Source organism: Oncorhynchus nerka, linkage group LG10 (assembly GCF_034236695.1).
Source record: "Oncorhynchus nerka isolate Pitt River linkage group LG10, Oner_Uvic_2.0, whole genome shotgun sequence".
Taxonomy (NCBI): domain Eukaryota; kingdom Metazoa; phylum Chordata; class Actinopteri; order Salmoniformes; family Salmonidae; genus Oncorhynchus; species Oncorhynchus nerka.
In genome coordinates, this window is record NC_088405.1 from 28,523,209 (window position 1) to 28,539,511 (window position 16,303).

At 42.2% G+C, this 16,303-nt stretch overlaps 2 protein-coding genes across 3 annotated transcripts in view; both read left to right on the forward strand.

The window, feature by feature from the left end:
• Positions 1-10,685, forward strand: part of LOC115135103 (cGMP-dependent protein kinase 1-like) — a 137,468-nt gene extending 126,783 nt beyond the window's left edge. For both annotated transcript variants that reach the window (XM_029669386.2, XM_029669385.2), the window contains exons 10-18: positions 5,833-5,929; positions 6,545-6,684; positions 6,804-6,893; positions 7,615-7,756; positions 7,870-8,033; positions 8,138-8,260; positions 8,796-8,858; positions 8,944-9,010; positions 9,101-10,685. In XM_029669386.2, coding sequence (XP_029525246.1) covers positions 5,833-5,929; positions 6,545-6,684; positions 6,804-6,893; positions 7,615-7,756; positions 7,870-8,033; positions 8,138-8,260; positions 8,796-8,858; positions 8,944-9,010; positions 9,101-9,199 — 985 coding nt within the window. In that variant the 3' untranslated portion in view covers positions 9,200-10,685. The remainder of the gene's footprint in view (positions 1-5,832; positions 5,930-6,544; positions 6,685-6,803; positions 6,894-7,614; positions 7,757-7,869; positions 8,034-8,137; positions 8,261-8,795; positions 8,859-8,943; positions 9,011-9,100) is intronic.
• A 3,192-nt stretch (positions 10,686-13,877) lies between these two features.
• Positions 13,878-15,988, forward strand: LOC115136335 (dickkopf-related protein 1-like). Its single transcript, XM_029671927.2, has 4 exons — positions 13,878-14,219; positions 14,382-14,520; positions 14,749-14,883; positions 15,123-15,988. Exons 1-4 carry the CDS (start codon positions 14,019-14,021, stop codon positions 15,404-15,406), a joined length of 759 nt encoding a protein of 252 aa, XP_029527787.1. The 5' UTR covers positions 13,878-14,018; the 3' UTR covers positions 15,407-15,988.
• Positions 15,989-16,303: the final 315 nt, after the last annotated feature.

The window sequence follows — 16,303 nt, forward strand, 5'->3', positions numbered from 1 at the left end:
ATTTTGATAGGAAAATGGTCCAATTCACACACTTTTCAAGAGAATATCCCTGGTCATTCCTACTGCCTCTGATCTGGCGGACTCACAAACTAAATGCTTAGTTTGTAAATTATGTCTGAGTGTTGGAGTGTGCCCCTGGCTATCCGTCAATTGACTTTGTTAAATGGTTCTGTCTGGTTTGCTTATGGTTTATACTTTTGATACATAAGTACATTTTAGCAATTCCATTTACTTTTGAAACTTAAGTATATTTTAAACCAAATCCTTTTAGACTTTTACTCAAGTCGTGTTTTACCGGGTGACTTTCACTTTTACTTGAGTAATTTTCTACTGAAGTATGTTTACTTTTACTCAAGTATGACAATTGAGTACTTTTTCCACCACTGCTATACAATATAAATGCTTGCGTTCTATTGTTGTATCTCATAAAGGATCTCATCTTTCAAAATGAATTTTGTCAGATTTGCAAGAAATGGGGGTATAAGTGGTGCATGGGTCAGCTGTTTGTTCACCTGCCTGCAATTTCTGATAACCCTTCCGTAACCGTCCGACTATTATATGATAAAGTGAAAATCTGAGGCCCTCACCCACAAATAGAGGAAATATTTTTGTTCTGCTTGGATGCATATTTTATGTGGTTGAAATAGGACTGCACGATTAATCAAATTCAGATAAAAATTGCAATTGCAATGTCCATATAGCAAGAGGCTGCGATTTTCTTCTTGCTTTGACACTGTTAGAGAGTGACTGTTATTTATAATACAGGCTAGAAAGAAAACAAGTGACCCTCCCCTATACCTAAAATAATAATTCAAACCCGCCCTTCTTGGACAGACCAAAGCCTTAGATATGCAATTTTAGAAACAGTTCTTCGCCCTGTAAGAATTACATGGCAACGCAGGAATTTTGATAGCACACAGGGCTGTGGCCCAGAAGGTTGTGGGTTCACAGACCATGGACAAGAGTAGGGGTGGAAAGATCTCCTTTATAGTAAAAGCATTGCATGAATCTATCGTTGTATTTGCAGGTCCGAGAAAAAATAGACTTTTATAAAAATGTCATGCAATTCTATGTCATTTTACATATCAGCAGAATATTTCTTAATACCACAAAAAGGACCGAAATTACAGGCTAAGAATGGACAGAGAGATAGGCCTATGTGTTCATCTTATCATATTTCTCCAATGCCAAATCAGTGTGTCTTGTTTTAAACCAAACTATCCCTGTTTGCAAATAATTACATCTGAAGCATAATTTGGAATCTGAGCATGGTACTTTCAAAAGTTAGGCATTTCTTTTGACCCCAGACAGAGTAGAACTACTGATGCCAAAAAAAATGGAGGCTGGCTATTAACTGCTGGCTATTCTTCTTCTGTGACTTAACCCAACGAGAGAAGGTCACTCAAGTTTTTCCCTAAAAGCTATCTGGCTTTTGTACAGAAAGTGAATAGTCACTTAATCACTTGATAGTGACAGAATTAGATTATTTCCCAAGCAATGTCTATTTTTTGCCTCCTCGGCTATAGAAGGTTGTAGCTCAGCCTCTGAATGTCAAAGAAAGTAACGTCTTTCCTGCGTATTCACAGCTTGTTTCTGGGATAAAGCTTTGCGGACCAAAGCTCTGTTATAGATCACTTTATATAATCAGATTTATATAATCAGATATAATCCGTTTTATTTTCTTCAAAATCTTAAGCTAACAAGGGGTAGGCCTGTGCTTTGCCCCATTTTCTTTAATGAAATGTAGGCCTATGGCGTACCCCCTGAATATGAGTTTTGGTTTTAACTTAACTGACACGGAGGTAGGCTATTTAATCAAATCAAATCGCATTGTATTTATTACATGCGCCGAATACAACTGATCTGGACTTTACAGTGAAATGCTTGCTTATGGACCTTACCCAATGATGCAGAGTAAAAAAACGTACAAAATAACTAGTAACTAACACAAGAGGAATTAAATAAAATACATACGAATGGAGCTACAGTATATACAGGGAGTACCAGTACCAGATCAATGTGCAGAGATACAAGGTACTTGAGGTAGATATGTACATGAAGGCAGGGTAAAGTGACTAGGCATCCGGATAGATAATAATAAGAGTAAAATAATGAACAGAGTAACAGCAGCAAGTGTATGTGTGAGAGAGCGTGTGTACATGGTGTGTATATAAAGTCTCGTGAGTGTGCATAGGGTCAGTGCAAGATAGAGTCAGAGCAGATAGTTCATTAATTGATTATTTAGCAGTCTGGCTATTTAGCAATCTTATGGCTTGGGTGTAGAAGCTGTCTCTGAGCCTGTTGGTCCAAGAGCTGATGCTTTGTTACCATTTGCCAGATGGTAGCAGAGTGAGCAGTCTATGACTTGGGTGACTAGGGTCCTTGCCAGTTTTTCGACACCGCCTGATATAAAGGTCCTGGATGGCAGGGGGCTTGGCCCCAGTGATGTACTGGACTGTATGCACCACCCATTGTAGCACTTTGCGGTCAAAGGTGGTGTAATTGCCATACCAAGCGATGATGCAGCCAGTCAAGATGCTCTCGATGGTGCATCTTTTGAGAATCTGAGGGCCCATGACTAATCTTTTCAGCCTCCTGAAGGGAAAGAGGTGCTTCCGTGCCCTTTTCACGACTGTGCACATGTACTGTATGTGGACCATGTTAAGTCCTTAGTGATGTGGATGCCAAGGACCCGCTCCACAACAGCCCCGTCAATGTGGATGGGGGCGTGCTCTCCCCTCTTTCTCCTGTAGTCCACGATCAGCTGCTTGGTCTTACTGACATTGAGGGAGAGGTTGTTGTCCTGGCACCACACTGCTAAGTCTCTGACCTCCTCCCTTTAGGCTGACTCATTGCCGGCGATGATCAGGCCTACCACTGTTGTGTCGTCAGCAAACTTGATGATGGTGTTGGAGTCGTACGCGGCCACACAGTCGAGGGTGAACAGGGAGTAAAGGAGGGGACTAAGCACACACCCCTGAGGGTCCCCCGTGTTGTAGGTCAGCGTGGCGGGGGTATTGTTGCCTACCCTCACCTCCTGGGGTCGACCCATCAGGAAGTCCAGTATACAGTTGCAGAGGGAGGGGTTTAGTCCCAGGATCCCTAGCTTGGTGATGAGCTTGGAGTGGACTATGTTGTTGAACGCTGAGCTGTAAATATTAACATTATTCTCATAGTTATTTCCCATCTTGTCCAGGTGGGAGAGGGCAGTGCACTTGAGATTGCGTCATCTGTGGATCTGATGGGACAGTATGCGAATTGGAGTGGGTCTAGGGTGTCTGGGATGATAGTGTTGATGTGTGTCGTGACCAGCAGGTTTCCTTGGAGCTCTTGTGAACAGGGACAGTGGTTGAAACATGTTGGCATTACATGTTGGCATCTACTTTCAACACCATAAGCTGTCCATTTCCGATGTATTCAACACCATAAGCTGTTCATTTCCGATGTATTCAACACCATAAGCTGTCCATTTCCGATGTATTCAACACCATAAGCTGTCCATTTCCAATGTATTCAACACCATAAGCTGTCCATTTCCGATGTATTCAACATATTCAACACCATAAGTTGTCCATTTCCGATGTATTCAACACCATAAGCTGTCCATTTCCGATGTATTTCCGATGTATTGTTTTAGAACCCCAATCAATGTAAGGTACTCAAATTTGGCTTATTGTGAGGTCAATGACTCTCACCTTTTCCCTTTGCTTGTGGACTTAAGTGCAGAACACATCAGCTATCTGTGACTAGGTGAAAAAAACAGATCCTTTCATTGGGTTGACAACATGTCAGTTCATGCTGCAAGAGCTCTGATAGGTTGGAGGACGTCCTCCAGAAGTTGTCATAATTACTGTGTAAGTCTACTGTATGTAAGTGGGTGAGAACCATGAGCCTCCTAGGTTTTCTATTGAAGTCAATGTACCCAGAGGAGGACAGAACAGAGGAGGACAGCAGTCCTCCGGCTACACGATACCCTACTGAGTGCTGCTGAGGATACTGTAGATCTTCATTGCAAAACAGTGTGTTTTAATCAATTATTTGGTGAAGTGAATATATTTAGTATAGTTTTATTTAAAAAGCATAACTTTTTTAATGTTTTACTATTTTTATTTTTATGAAATTCAATAAGGAGGATGGTCCTCCCCTTCCTCCTCTGAGGAGCCTCCACATAAGTCTATACATTTTAATTTATTTCTTCTTTCTTCCATTCTCAACTACTGAAATGGGCTCCTGAGTGGCGCAGCGGTCTAAGGCACTGCTTCTCAGTGCAAGAGGCGACACTACAGTCCCTGGTTTTGAACCCAGGCTGAATCACATCCGGCCGTGATTGGGAGTCTCATACTGCGGCGCACAATTGGCCCAGTGTCGTCCGGGTTTGGCCGGGATAGGCCATCATTGTAAATAAGACTTTGTTCTTAACTGACTTACCTAAATAAAGGTTACACACAAATAAGAGTTAAGTTGAACTTCCTTTACCTGTGATGACAATGGCACAACGTCACCATCTTGTGGTCATAAACTAGTCTTACAATCAAATTAGCTTCTGACTGAGGTAGGTCTGAAATGAGCTGTAACGCTTCCCTTCTCAGGTTACTTGGTCAGGAAAATATCTTGGCCTTACCCATCACCATTGAATGGTAAAACTCTTGACAGTGGGAGGGGTAAAGCTGCCAGCCACCTTCTTTGGAGTGTAGTCTGGGCTGTGTTCCAGGAGATGGGTAGAGTAGAGGGGAGTGATGAAAGGAGATGCTGGTGAAGCCCAATAGAGCCGTGTTCAGTACTCAGTGCTCAGGGACAAGTGGGCCTCGCTGTCACCCCTTGACTTGTGAAACTCTTGACAGGGAGAGGGGTCAGCTGTCAGTCACCCTGAGCTGTAAATGGGCCACCCTTTTTTGAGTGCAGTCTGGGCTGTGTTCCAGGAGATGGGTAGAGTAGACCGGAGTGATGAAAGGAGAGCCTAGTGAAGCCCAATAGATCTGTGCTCAGTGCTCAGTGCTCATTGACAAGTGGGCCTCACTGCCCCTGCTAAACATGTCCTTTTTCTGGGAAACAGGGCAGACAGACAGACAGGTGTACCAACAGGCAGAGTTGGTTCCATTGACAACACCTTCTAGACAACACCTTCTACATGTGAGACTGTGGAGAAGACCACAAACAGAGTCATCATCATAAACATAATTGCCCTCCAGTAAGGAGGTCTGTGATTGGAGCTCATCACTAGGGCCCAGATGTTTCCTGGTAATGTCACATAGTCCAGGAAAAATTCCAGTATGGTTTAATGTGGCTGGACAGGTGTCACATTTGCAATCGCTGTGAAGCTGCTGTCCTTGCTCTCTCCCCTTTCACATGGAAAAGTATGAACAAGTCCACAGTCACAGTGATTGTTTTGGCATGCATCTGAGGCTGAAGGTGTTGACCCAGTAACCCTGTATCCTCAGGCCTCTATCTGTCCTGATCCTCTCGATCACACTACTGAGCTGATAAGGCCCACAGGATTAAACAGTAACCAGAGAGAACACTGGGAGTGACAGGCCTAGCCATTTGGTTCCAGAGGAGTCATCTCATGTGACTTCTGTCCCCCTCCGTCTCTGGTGAAATGGGAACAGACAGGGGAGAGAGAGGTTCTGTGTTGTGATAGAGGTCAGGACTCAGGACATTAAACAGGTCTGGAGTACTGCAGGTGTTTTTTCTACCTGTTAGTTAATTGATTAATGCCAATGATTGGCCAGAGATTCCACCATCTGTCCCATGTTTTAATCAGTGTAGAATTAAAATAAGTAAAAAATAAGTACTACCTGAAAGTTAACATGTCCTTGTTTTCTGTCCCTGCAGGTACGAAGCAGAGAACGCTTTCTTCTCCATCCTCAATCTGGCTGACTTCAACATCATTGACACACTGGGGGTTGGTGGCTTCGGCCGCGTAGAGCTGGTAGGAACCACAACTGCCATATGTCGGCCTCCGGACCTAATAGCAAGCTATTGCTTAATGAACATTGCCGTGAATAGCATTGTGTAGCCAAAATGTTGAGTAAGCTGTCATTTGAATTTACTCTGCCAGTTGTCCACTTCAATGGTTCATGTGCAAAACATGACACAAAATATCCACGGAAAAGTATTGTTAAACTGACTTTTTAAAATGCTGGTACTGCCGTTGCAATTTCCATCACCTGGCACATGCGCAAAACCATGTAAACACCTGCACAAGTGCGGTTAATATGCATGCATCGTCTGAATGTATTTACATGATGTGCACCTGCCTCAGATTATGAACAAACAAACCATGAGAGCCATGCACAGAGACCTGTATATTGACGTCGGTTTAATAATACTGTCTTACGGATATTTTGACTATAATTTAATAAGGGCGAACTCAGCAGACAGTTAATTCAACATTCTGACTGGTAAAGGGACTGTTCAGTCTTCTGGAATCTAGCGACAAATGTAGGAAGTCCACACTAAGCTGCAATTTACGTTGAATTGCATTGATGTCTCATTGAACTGTTGCCTACAGCTAATAGTGCTCTCCTCTCTCCTGTGTCAACAGGTCCAGCTGAAGAGTGATGAGTTGAAGACTTTTGCCATGAAGATCCTGAAGAAGCGTCACATCGTGGACACGCGGCAGCAGGAGCATATCCGCTCTGAGAAACTCATCATGCAGGAGGCCCATTCTGACTTCATTGTCAGGTAGAGACACTCATGCAACACCTGTCCACAGACACTTTTAATTCACAGTGAAACTGCAGAGGACTCACCCTCCCCTCGCTACTGTCTTGATATCTTTGTGCTCTGTGTTTCAAATTCAGACTGTACAGGACTTTTAAGGACAGTAAGTATCTCTACATGCTGATGGAGGCTTGTCTGGGAGGAGAGCTGTGGACCATTCTTAGAGACCGGTGAGTGTTATACTTTGACCGAACCACCATTGTGCGCATGTTGCTTTTGTCTATCCCCACCATACTCATTCAAGACACGCAGGTTAAAATACCAAAACCAACTGTGGATCAACTATATTAATTTGGGGACAGGTCAAAACACACATGAGACATTTAGCTAGCTTGCTGTTGCTAGCTAATTTGTCCTGGGAGATAAACATTGTTTTGTTATTTTATCTGAAATGCATATGGTCCTATTTTTGCGGTGTCTTTGTAGAATTTTGACCCATTTTGAGTCATACAAAATCATGTGTTCTCTACTCCGACAATTAATCCACAGGTAAAAGGGGAAACCTAGTTAGTTTATTTTTGTTAGTTAGTTCTTTTGATTTTCTCTACCCGTTCATCTTTCAATCACCCACGTGGGTAAGTATGCTCGTGAAAAGAGTTTTGAGAGGTGGGACTTGCAGCGTGTCAAGCTTCTAAAGTAAAACCAAGTTTTAGTTTAGCGCCTGGCTACACAGACTCCCGTTGACACCCGCGACCAGTTTGAATGAAATGAAACATTTATTTTGCAACGCTCGCGCACGCAAAGTGGCATAGTCAGCGTGTCAGGCCAATATTTCAACTCATTTCATTGTGCCTCGCATGTGTTTCAGTGAGTCTGTGGAAGAGCTGGTCAATGTGGGCTTGTTTGAAATATTATGGTTATTTTAGTGATTATTGTCACTTCCTTCTCCAGGGGTTCGTTTGAGGACTCCACCACTAGGTTCTACACAGCTTGTGTGGTGGAAGCATTTGCCTACCTGCATTCCAAAGGCATCATCTACAGAGACCTCAAACCAGAGAACCTTATACTCGACCACAGGGGCTACGCCAAGCTAGTAAGGGACACACATTGTGGTTTCAAAGCTTGATGGCTCAAACCTCTAGCCCTTTGAACTATGAACGCTGCAGGTTGCAACTAAGAATGTATTTTCCCATGTTCTTTGCTTAGGTGGACTTTGGCTTTGCCAAGAAGATAGGGTTTGGGAAGAAAACGTGGACGTTCTGTGGAACACCAGAATACGTGGCACCAGAGATCATTCTGAACAAAGGCCATGACATCTCAGCCGACTACTGGTCTCTAGGAATCCTCATGTTTGAGCTCCTCACCGGCAGGTATACAGACAAACCTGATAATTACTCTTAAATGAAAGTGTAAGGCTAGATGTCAATTTAGATTGGGAGAAATGTTATCGTCTACTTCTACCCTGGTCTTCCAGCCCTCCCTTCTCTGGCCCTGATCCCATGAAGACCTATAACATCATCCTGAGGGGCATTGACATGATTGAGTTTCCAAAGAAGATTACCAAAAACGCTGCCAACTTAATAAAAAAACTATGCAGGTGAGTCGCACCCTCAACACTTACTGTTTAAATGCTCAACGTAATCAAAAACGTGATTTTCCTGTATTTTATATATATTTCCACACTACGAGGTTGGAATAATAATGTGAATTTGTAAAAAGTATGATAATGCCCTGTTAGTGTAAGATTTGTTTGAAAAGACGACCTGAAATTTCTGTTTTGGTGGGTCGGAGTTTTGGCCTTTCATGGCGACATCAACATACAGTAAATGAGTTAATCGACCAATAAGAAAGAGAGTTTTGAACCTCTCTGCCAGTAAGAGCTCATTTTCAGTTCTCCTGTCCCCACTCAGACCACTCCCAGACAGTCCTAGCAAAATTCTTTCCTGAAAAAAATCCTCTTTGCTAAGAAGTTATTTTTGTAACTTTTTGACTATTTTAATTGAAAACAGTCACACTAATGTAATTTATTGTCACCCAGAAATTATTTGATATTGAGATAAAAATGGCTGCATTGGACCTTTAATATAATTTGGTTTTAAGTAGAGAATTTAACCATGATGTGTCCATGTTAGGGACAATCCTTCAGAAAGACTGGGAAACTTGAAAAATGGTGTTAAAGACATCCAAAAACACAAGTAAGTTCATGGATATGGAGCCATATTATTCTACTCATCTTTCCACATTTTGATGTTTACAACAACAGTTTCTATCCATTTCCAGATGGTTCGAGGGCTTTAACGGGGAAGGTCTACGGAAGGGAACTCTGACACCCCCTATCATCCCTAATGTAAGTCACAAACAAAGATCTCAGCAGCAAGCTGCTTTCAGAAGAACTTTAAGTGGTTCAATTCTCTGTCTGTCTTTGTCTGTCAATCAGGTGACATCATCGACGGACACAAGTAACTTTGACAGCTTCCCAGAGGACAATGAAGACCCTCCCCCAGATGACAACTCTGGCTGGGACAACGATTTTTAAACGTCACCCCCCCACCCCCAATACCAAATTATCTTCTGTCATTGGCCTGGGGGCCTACTTCCTGATGTAGTGTCATTCTAAAGACTGTGATAAATAGGAAGAGGAGAGGGGGAAGAGAGGAAGAGGACCACAACCGCTGTGGGTCACCGATATGCCTTCGCTATACGTGGCTCTGGGACTAGAATTTAATGACCTTAGCATATCCTCAGTGTTCTCTCTCTCACACAGACACAGACACAGACACAGACACAGACAGACAGACAGACAGACAGACAGACAGACAGACAGACAGACAGACAGACAGACAGACAGACAGACAGACAGACAGACAGACAGACAGACAGACAGACAGACAGACAGACACAGAGAGAGAGAGAGAGAGAGAGAGAGAGAGAAGTCCTAGAGCTGAAACAATGCCTTTTCCTTTAGCAGAGTGTGCGTGTGAGACTGAGTGTGTGTACAATATATGTGAGAGTGTAAGGACACTATAAGGAACGATAAAAAAAAGTTAAATATATAGGGTGGAAGATGAGTTTTCTGTTGCGGCCACAGACCTGCACTGCTCCTACAGACACAAACAGACAGGCTGGGTCCATGTTTGGAAGGCTTCCCCTCTGCACCCTGTTTTCTCTCCAAGACTTCTATTACTATAGCTGGTTCCTGAGGTTGGGCTCAGCAGTACCTAGTACCTACAGTATCTGGTAGCTGGACCTCCTCAATAGGGATACAGGATCTTAACACTGAGTCTGACAAGCCAAACAGGTACCAAGTGCTCATGACGAACCAGAATGTTACTGTTTGTCCTTAATATTACTTTTAGAACCACAGAGTATATGTACATATCATTTGAAGTGACATTCTCACACATGCACATAGGCTGCTACACTCATCTACTTTACTCATGTACACTGTATGCAGCAGCTAGTTAGCTTTAAAAAATAAAAAAAAGCAAACTTTTTGTTCTGTGCTTCTGATGGAAAAATTATGACCTTTCAAATGTCCTGCTTACAAATGTAATCAGTCACACATTTTCATCCCTCATTTCTGGAAAGCGATTTGTTATTATGCTGTTATTAACAAACTTCGTCAACAACAACAACAGTGAAGATCATTACAACCATCTTTCATTTCACAGGCATTGAGCGATCAGATAATAAAGATTTATTTTGAAAGTCTACTCTATGCTCTCAGCTACACATCAACCTTACATATTGCAAATGTCTGACATTCACATCCTGTGAGTTGCTATTTCATCATGTAGTTGCTAACCAATCAATATAAATACCATCCCTTTAAATAGGTAAGTCCCATTTTCACGCCACGGTAGTTTAATTTACCAGTTCTAATGGAATTTGAATGCCTTCAGTGCTGCCCTTTCTACAGTATTGTAAATACAGGTGCTGAATTCAATTTGAATGGATGAAATGTTATGAGCACTGGTTATTGTTACTGTGTATTGATATTAAAGTGCTTGATTACTTTGTAATGCACTTGCATTCTTTCTCTAGAGAATTGTGTTGGATTGTAAACTTAAGTGACAGTCTGTTTAATATTTGACACTTGTGTTGATTCCCCGTGTTTAGTTCAAGTCATACAAGTCAACGTCAACTCCAGAGGACAATGATACATACATAAAAGAACAGTCAGCAACCGATTACTATTCATTCCTGGTTGTCATAAGTATGAAGTGTGCATCAGTCATATTTTGTAGTAGCTCTGTTTTAAAAACCGTTTTTGCAAAACAGTTGGTGGACTGGACAACCAACATGGTTATGTTTTAAGAGTAACGCTAATCATTCATTCATCATTTTCTCTACACTTGTGGTTCAGTACCTGACTGTCCAACCCCAGTAATCATTCATCATCAGTAGAACAATGCAAGTGCCTTAAATCAATGGCATCCCAATTAACATCATGTCATAATTTCAATACTGCATGAACAGTAAGCGACTCATAACATTACATCTGTTGTCACACTGTCTCCTAGATGGCTGCTTTCCATATATATATATATATTTTTTTTACAATCAAATAAAAAACACTGTAGACAACAACTGAAAGTCTGTATAAAACAGTATTTTGCTCCGTTTCACCCTTTACAAAAAGATAGATTTAAGGGATATGTAGCCTAACCTGAGTGCACATGGTATGGAAACAAAGTAGAAACACTGACTGCATTATGTGTACACTCTCCTTTGGACATGATAGTGGGTCGTTGCACCTGAAGACTGAGACCTGGGCCCTTATCCACAAAGCCTCTCAGAGTAGGAGTGCTAATCTCGGATCAGTTTCTCATTTAGATCATAATGAATAAGACTATATAGACAGGTTGGGACCTAATCCTAGATCCGATTTCTACTCTGAGACGCTTTGTGGATAATGGGCACAGAAACTCACATGTCAATGTGATGGATAAACCACCACTTAGAATGACCTCTTCAATCAGATAAAGAGATGGCAAAGATGATTAGCAGTTTTCGGCACCGCTGGTTTGTTAAATTGAGAGGGAATGCTTAGCGCTGTCAATCTTTTTATTTGATTTTAAAAAGTGCTGAGTTTGCAAAGGCCCAAGAGATTATAATCGGAATTTTGCTTCAATCTTCACTCATGTACAAGCATCTGCAACCCAAGCCACAAATAACCCAGATCATACAGCATAGACAAGAACACGTAGCCTAGGCCTGTATTACTTATTTTAAACACTCTTGTTGCCGTGATGCAGGGACCAATAGAAAAGATTGCAAACATTTCAGTTTCTTGTGCACCACTTTGTCGTTCACAATTTGACAGACCCTTACTGCTTTAATTTCCAGTGATTTGTGTATCCCCAACCATTACAATCCGAGTTGCCTGATGTATTTTCCTTGTGTTTTTGTTATGTTTCTACCGCAAATGCATTTTCAGAGGGCCACGTGTACACCCTTTAAAAAGTCAATAGAACATACTTTTCATACTTTTCTTCATGTGGCCAATCTAAAGTTAAATGAACATTTTCTATTCAAAACACCAAGTCAATAATATAGAGAAGGAAACATCCACAACCACAAGAGTGTGCAAAAGGTTAGCATCTTCCTGTTCACCCCAAAGTAGCCTGACTCAAATGACAGCAACTTGTAGGCTTTGACAGGAGGACCTTATAAGCTTTTCAGAGATGTTTCATCTAGTTCGTAAGTATTCAGATGCCAGTAATCAGACCCATCGAAAGTGTATTCACAGAGATAGAATTGACTCACGAGACAGGCCTAACAGTGTGTCACCTCTGCGTGATCACTTGAACCTATCAAAGGGGTTCTTGTTAATTCACGTTGGTTTACACGTTGGTTAAAAGCTAAAGCATCAAACCAAACCACCAGACATACTTTAGCGCCAATTCGTGTTCGTGTTCAGGTAGGCAATATTTGTATGTCGACATTGCTTCTTCATTGTCTATACAGTTATAAACCACCAGATGGGGACCAAGTGACAAACTATTTATGTAGCCTACAAGAGAAGCAAGCACATTATCTACGGCCTCGCTTTCTCACCCCGTACAGCAACTGTTTTGGTGCCTTTTCTGGATATATTGTAAACTTTTTGAGACTATTTGTGTGGGAGTGAGCTACAGGCCTTGGGAAGAGCAGAGAGTCACTCTGTCCGATTTGGTGGCCTATTTTAGCCTGTGTCCTTCCCAAGCGCAACCTGATCGCAAGCATGAAAGATCAGAGTTGTCTTTTATCTCAATGTGCCAGTCAGCCCTGAAAGACCTCTCCACGGAAGCCCATTAATTCAGTAAACTTTCGCACCCCTTAATGGTTTGCATATCCTATATTGATGTCCGCCGCTAGTGTAATCAAGCACACTTAGAGGATAATTGCGCCCTTTGCAATCAGAGAGATCAAATGAAGTAGTTAATCGACGGAAAGTAGCTCCAATCACCGTGTACACACAGCCAAAGGACAGTTAGGCGACTTGAATGTCAAAGGAAAAATAGTGCGCCTTTAGGAAAGACCCTTCCACTGTCCCAAACTTTCCCAAAAGAGCGTAAAAATGGGAGAATGTGTCCAGACAACAGATACAGTTCAATCATAGGATGTGGTAATAAGGAAAAATGCTATATTAAATCATAATATTTGCGAGATATGAGCGCAGATTTCAGACTATGTACAAACAGTAGGTAGCCTTGCATGAGCGGCTTGTGCGAGCCAGAACGGTTCATAGATTTCAGACCATCTTACCAAAAATAAGCAATAGGGTCCGTGTCAACTGCTCGTCAAGCGTAGTCTATTAGAAGTTCTGGATTTGAGCAGCTCCACAATTTATTCTGTCTGAAATGTGAGTAAATAACTTTGGTGCCAATTTAATCAAAATGTGGCTACACTAACCAGTTGACAGAAATGTGGTATTGGCTACAATGCCATAATAAGCCAGGAGTTATCCTGAGCTGTATCCTAATGGCATCCTTTATTAAGTATCGTTTAAAGAATGAGGTCTCCAGGCAGGTGATGTGCGCAATCCCAATAGAGACTTGTTGATCACACAAACATTGTGAACCGAAATCCTGGCGGGGCAGTTGCCCATTTCCGCACAGAGGAGCTCAGGATTTTAAGCGCCTTTGAAATTCCACCCTCCGCCTTTGTTGTGTGCGGTGAGGGGCGGGAATAAATACAGACCCAAATGTATAAAGAGAACATCGCAGAGCCATGCGTCAGGATACCTCAAAATACCCTACTAACAACAACCTCTTGAGACTTTGTGGTAGGATACAAGACTTAAGCGGACTTTTTAACAATACATTTGACGGATTTATTTATAAGACCGATAATTTACATACAGAAGAAGTATGCCTCATCTGTCAGTGCTTCGTTTTATGGCCGTGTATCTCATGCTGTTTGGATACCTTGGGGATGCTTATGCCGGGGCGGTTTTACTGAACTCTAATGCCATCAAAAACTTGCCTGGTGGCAACGAAACGGTTAGCCCGAGCCCACGCCCGTCTTCACCAGATAGTGACAGGCAGAAAGCAGTCGTGGACACTTTGCAGGTAAGAAACCCTTCTAGAAAGCTCTAGGAGCTGTGCGTAATACCAACACTAACCAATGCCCAAACGTTTGTTGGACACGTTACCTTTGCGCTTTTACCGAAATGCGTTCTGCATTTATTGTTCCAATGGAAATACATATTTTATTATGTCTATTTATCTTAGCTTATTTGCACATATGATGATGAGTGTGGGACGGATGAATTCTGCAATGATATCCGAGGCGCGTGCCTCCCATGCCGAAAGATCCGGAAGCGGTGCGCAAGGGATTCAGTGTGCTGCGCTGGGAACCGCTGCATCAACGGTGAGCTCAACATATCCACATGTTACATGTTCTTATCCTTTCAACCATTTTCAGATGATGATACTTTTAATTCATGGGATGTCTTGTATTGAATTTTAATGATGTGGTAAGAGAGGTATTGGGAGTACAACAATAACTTATGGATAAGAATGTTGGGGTGTCATGAGATATTGTAATTATCTTGAAAACTTTATTAGCGTTTATTGATAAGTGTACCTTTTCCCTCAGGTGTTTGTCAGGCCAGTGATCAAGATGCTGAAGCTGTAGTCACTACCAGTGTTGGGAATAGGCAGAACAACACCATGGAACACCATGGCAAGAGACTGCCTCTGCCCCAAGGTCAACCACAACATTCTGTCAAAGGTAGGTGTGTATTACACACGCACACATGCACACACCCACACAACAAACACTACCCATAAAGATTCTATAGATTTGTCCTCCCGACACTGTCCACTTCGGACTAAATTTCCATTGAAAACACAAAGCCAAGGGGTTTGAAAGAAAACATTTCATTATAAAAATTCCAGCTTTGAGGCCTTTTCCGAGTTTCCAACAGAACAAGTCATATTTACCTCTCTCTTCTCTCGCTCTTTCTCTAGGTCGGGAAAGTGACAACTGCCTGAGGTCCTCTGACTGCTCTGAGGGTCTGTGCTGTGCACGCCACTTCTGGTCTCGTATCTGTAAGCCGGTGCTGACGAAGGGCCAGGTGTGCACGCGTCACCGTAGGAAAGGTGGCCATGGCCTGGAGCTGTTCCAGCGCTGTGACTGTGGAGGTGGTCTCTCCTGCAGACCGGAGAGAGGAGAGAAAGACCCCGGAGTCAGCAGAACCGCAGACCGGAACCTACACACCTGCCAGAGACGCGGACACACACACACACCCTGAACATACACACTGCCTAAGATGCTGACACACTGCCCATAACTACACATTTGTCAGAGATGCTGGCACGCATGCACACACACACACACACACACACACACACACACACACACACACACACACACACACACACCTGGAAAGGAAGAACAGATTCCAGAGAAAAGTGATACGCTCAGAGGGATGCGATGGTGTAAAATGGACCAATCTGATTCCCCTGGATGCTGGAGGGTGCCGAATAAGGAAGTTGTCATTGGATGTGTCTTGGAAAGATCGATAGGTCATTTAAAATGGCAGAGTTGTTTTGTTTCTCTTTTTATGAAACTAACCTTGATTATTGCAGTAAATTACTGTATTGTAAATACTATACTGGAGGTGGTACTTAACTGAGCTATTGAATTCTGTCAACACCAGTATGATAAATAAGAACACGGTGCTGCGTGGTTCGTTTCCAATATTGTAAATGTGTACACAATATGATTTATATTGTTATTTACTGTTTAATGTCAAATGTATATTTGTTTTATTTACTTGTAAAAAAAAAAAAAGTAAAGATATTTGTTTTATTAAAACATTATAGTAACCTGACCCATGTTGTAAGTGTGGCTGCTCGAGTTCTACAAGAAAAAAGCGTGTTTGTCTGTTTTACAATGGTTGTCTAACAATAATCTAGTATTTGATATTGTGATCCGGGGGAAAGGTGAAAAACAACCCATATGCCAATAGTTTTTTACTTTTTGACTATTCGTCCCAAAATGATGTCCAACAGCTTAATGATTCAGTCAAGCTCTCCAAAGATAGGGGGCAGGGAATGTTTTTAGCATTCCAAGCTAACAACCACCCCTTTTGGAGAGCAAGAGTTATTTAGGCATGCTCTTGGTAGCATTTAACTCCTAACCCAGT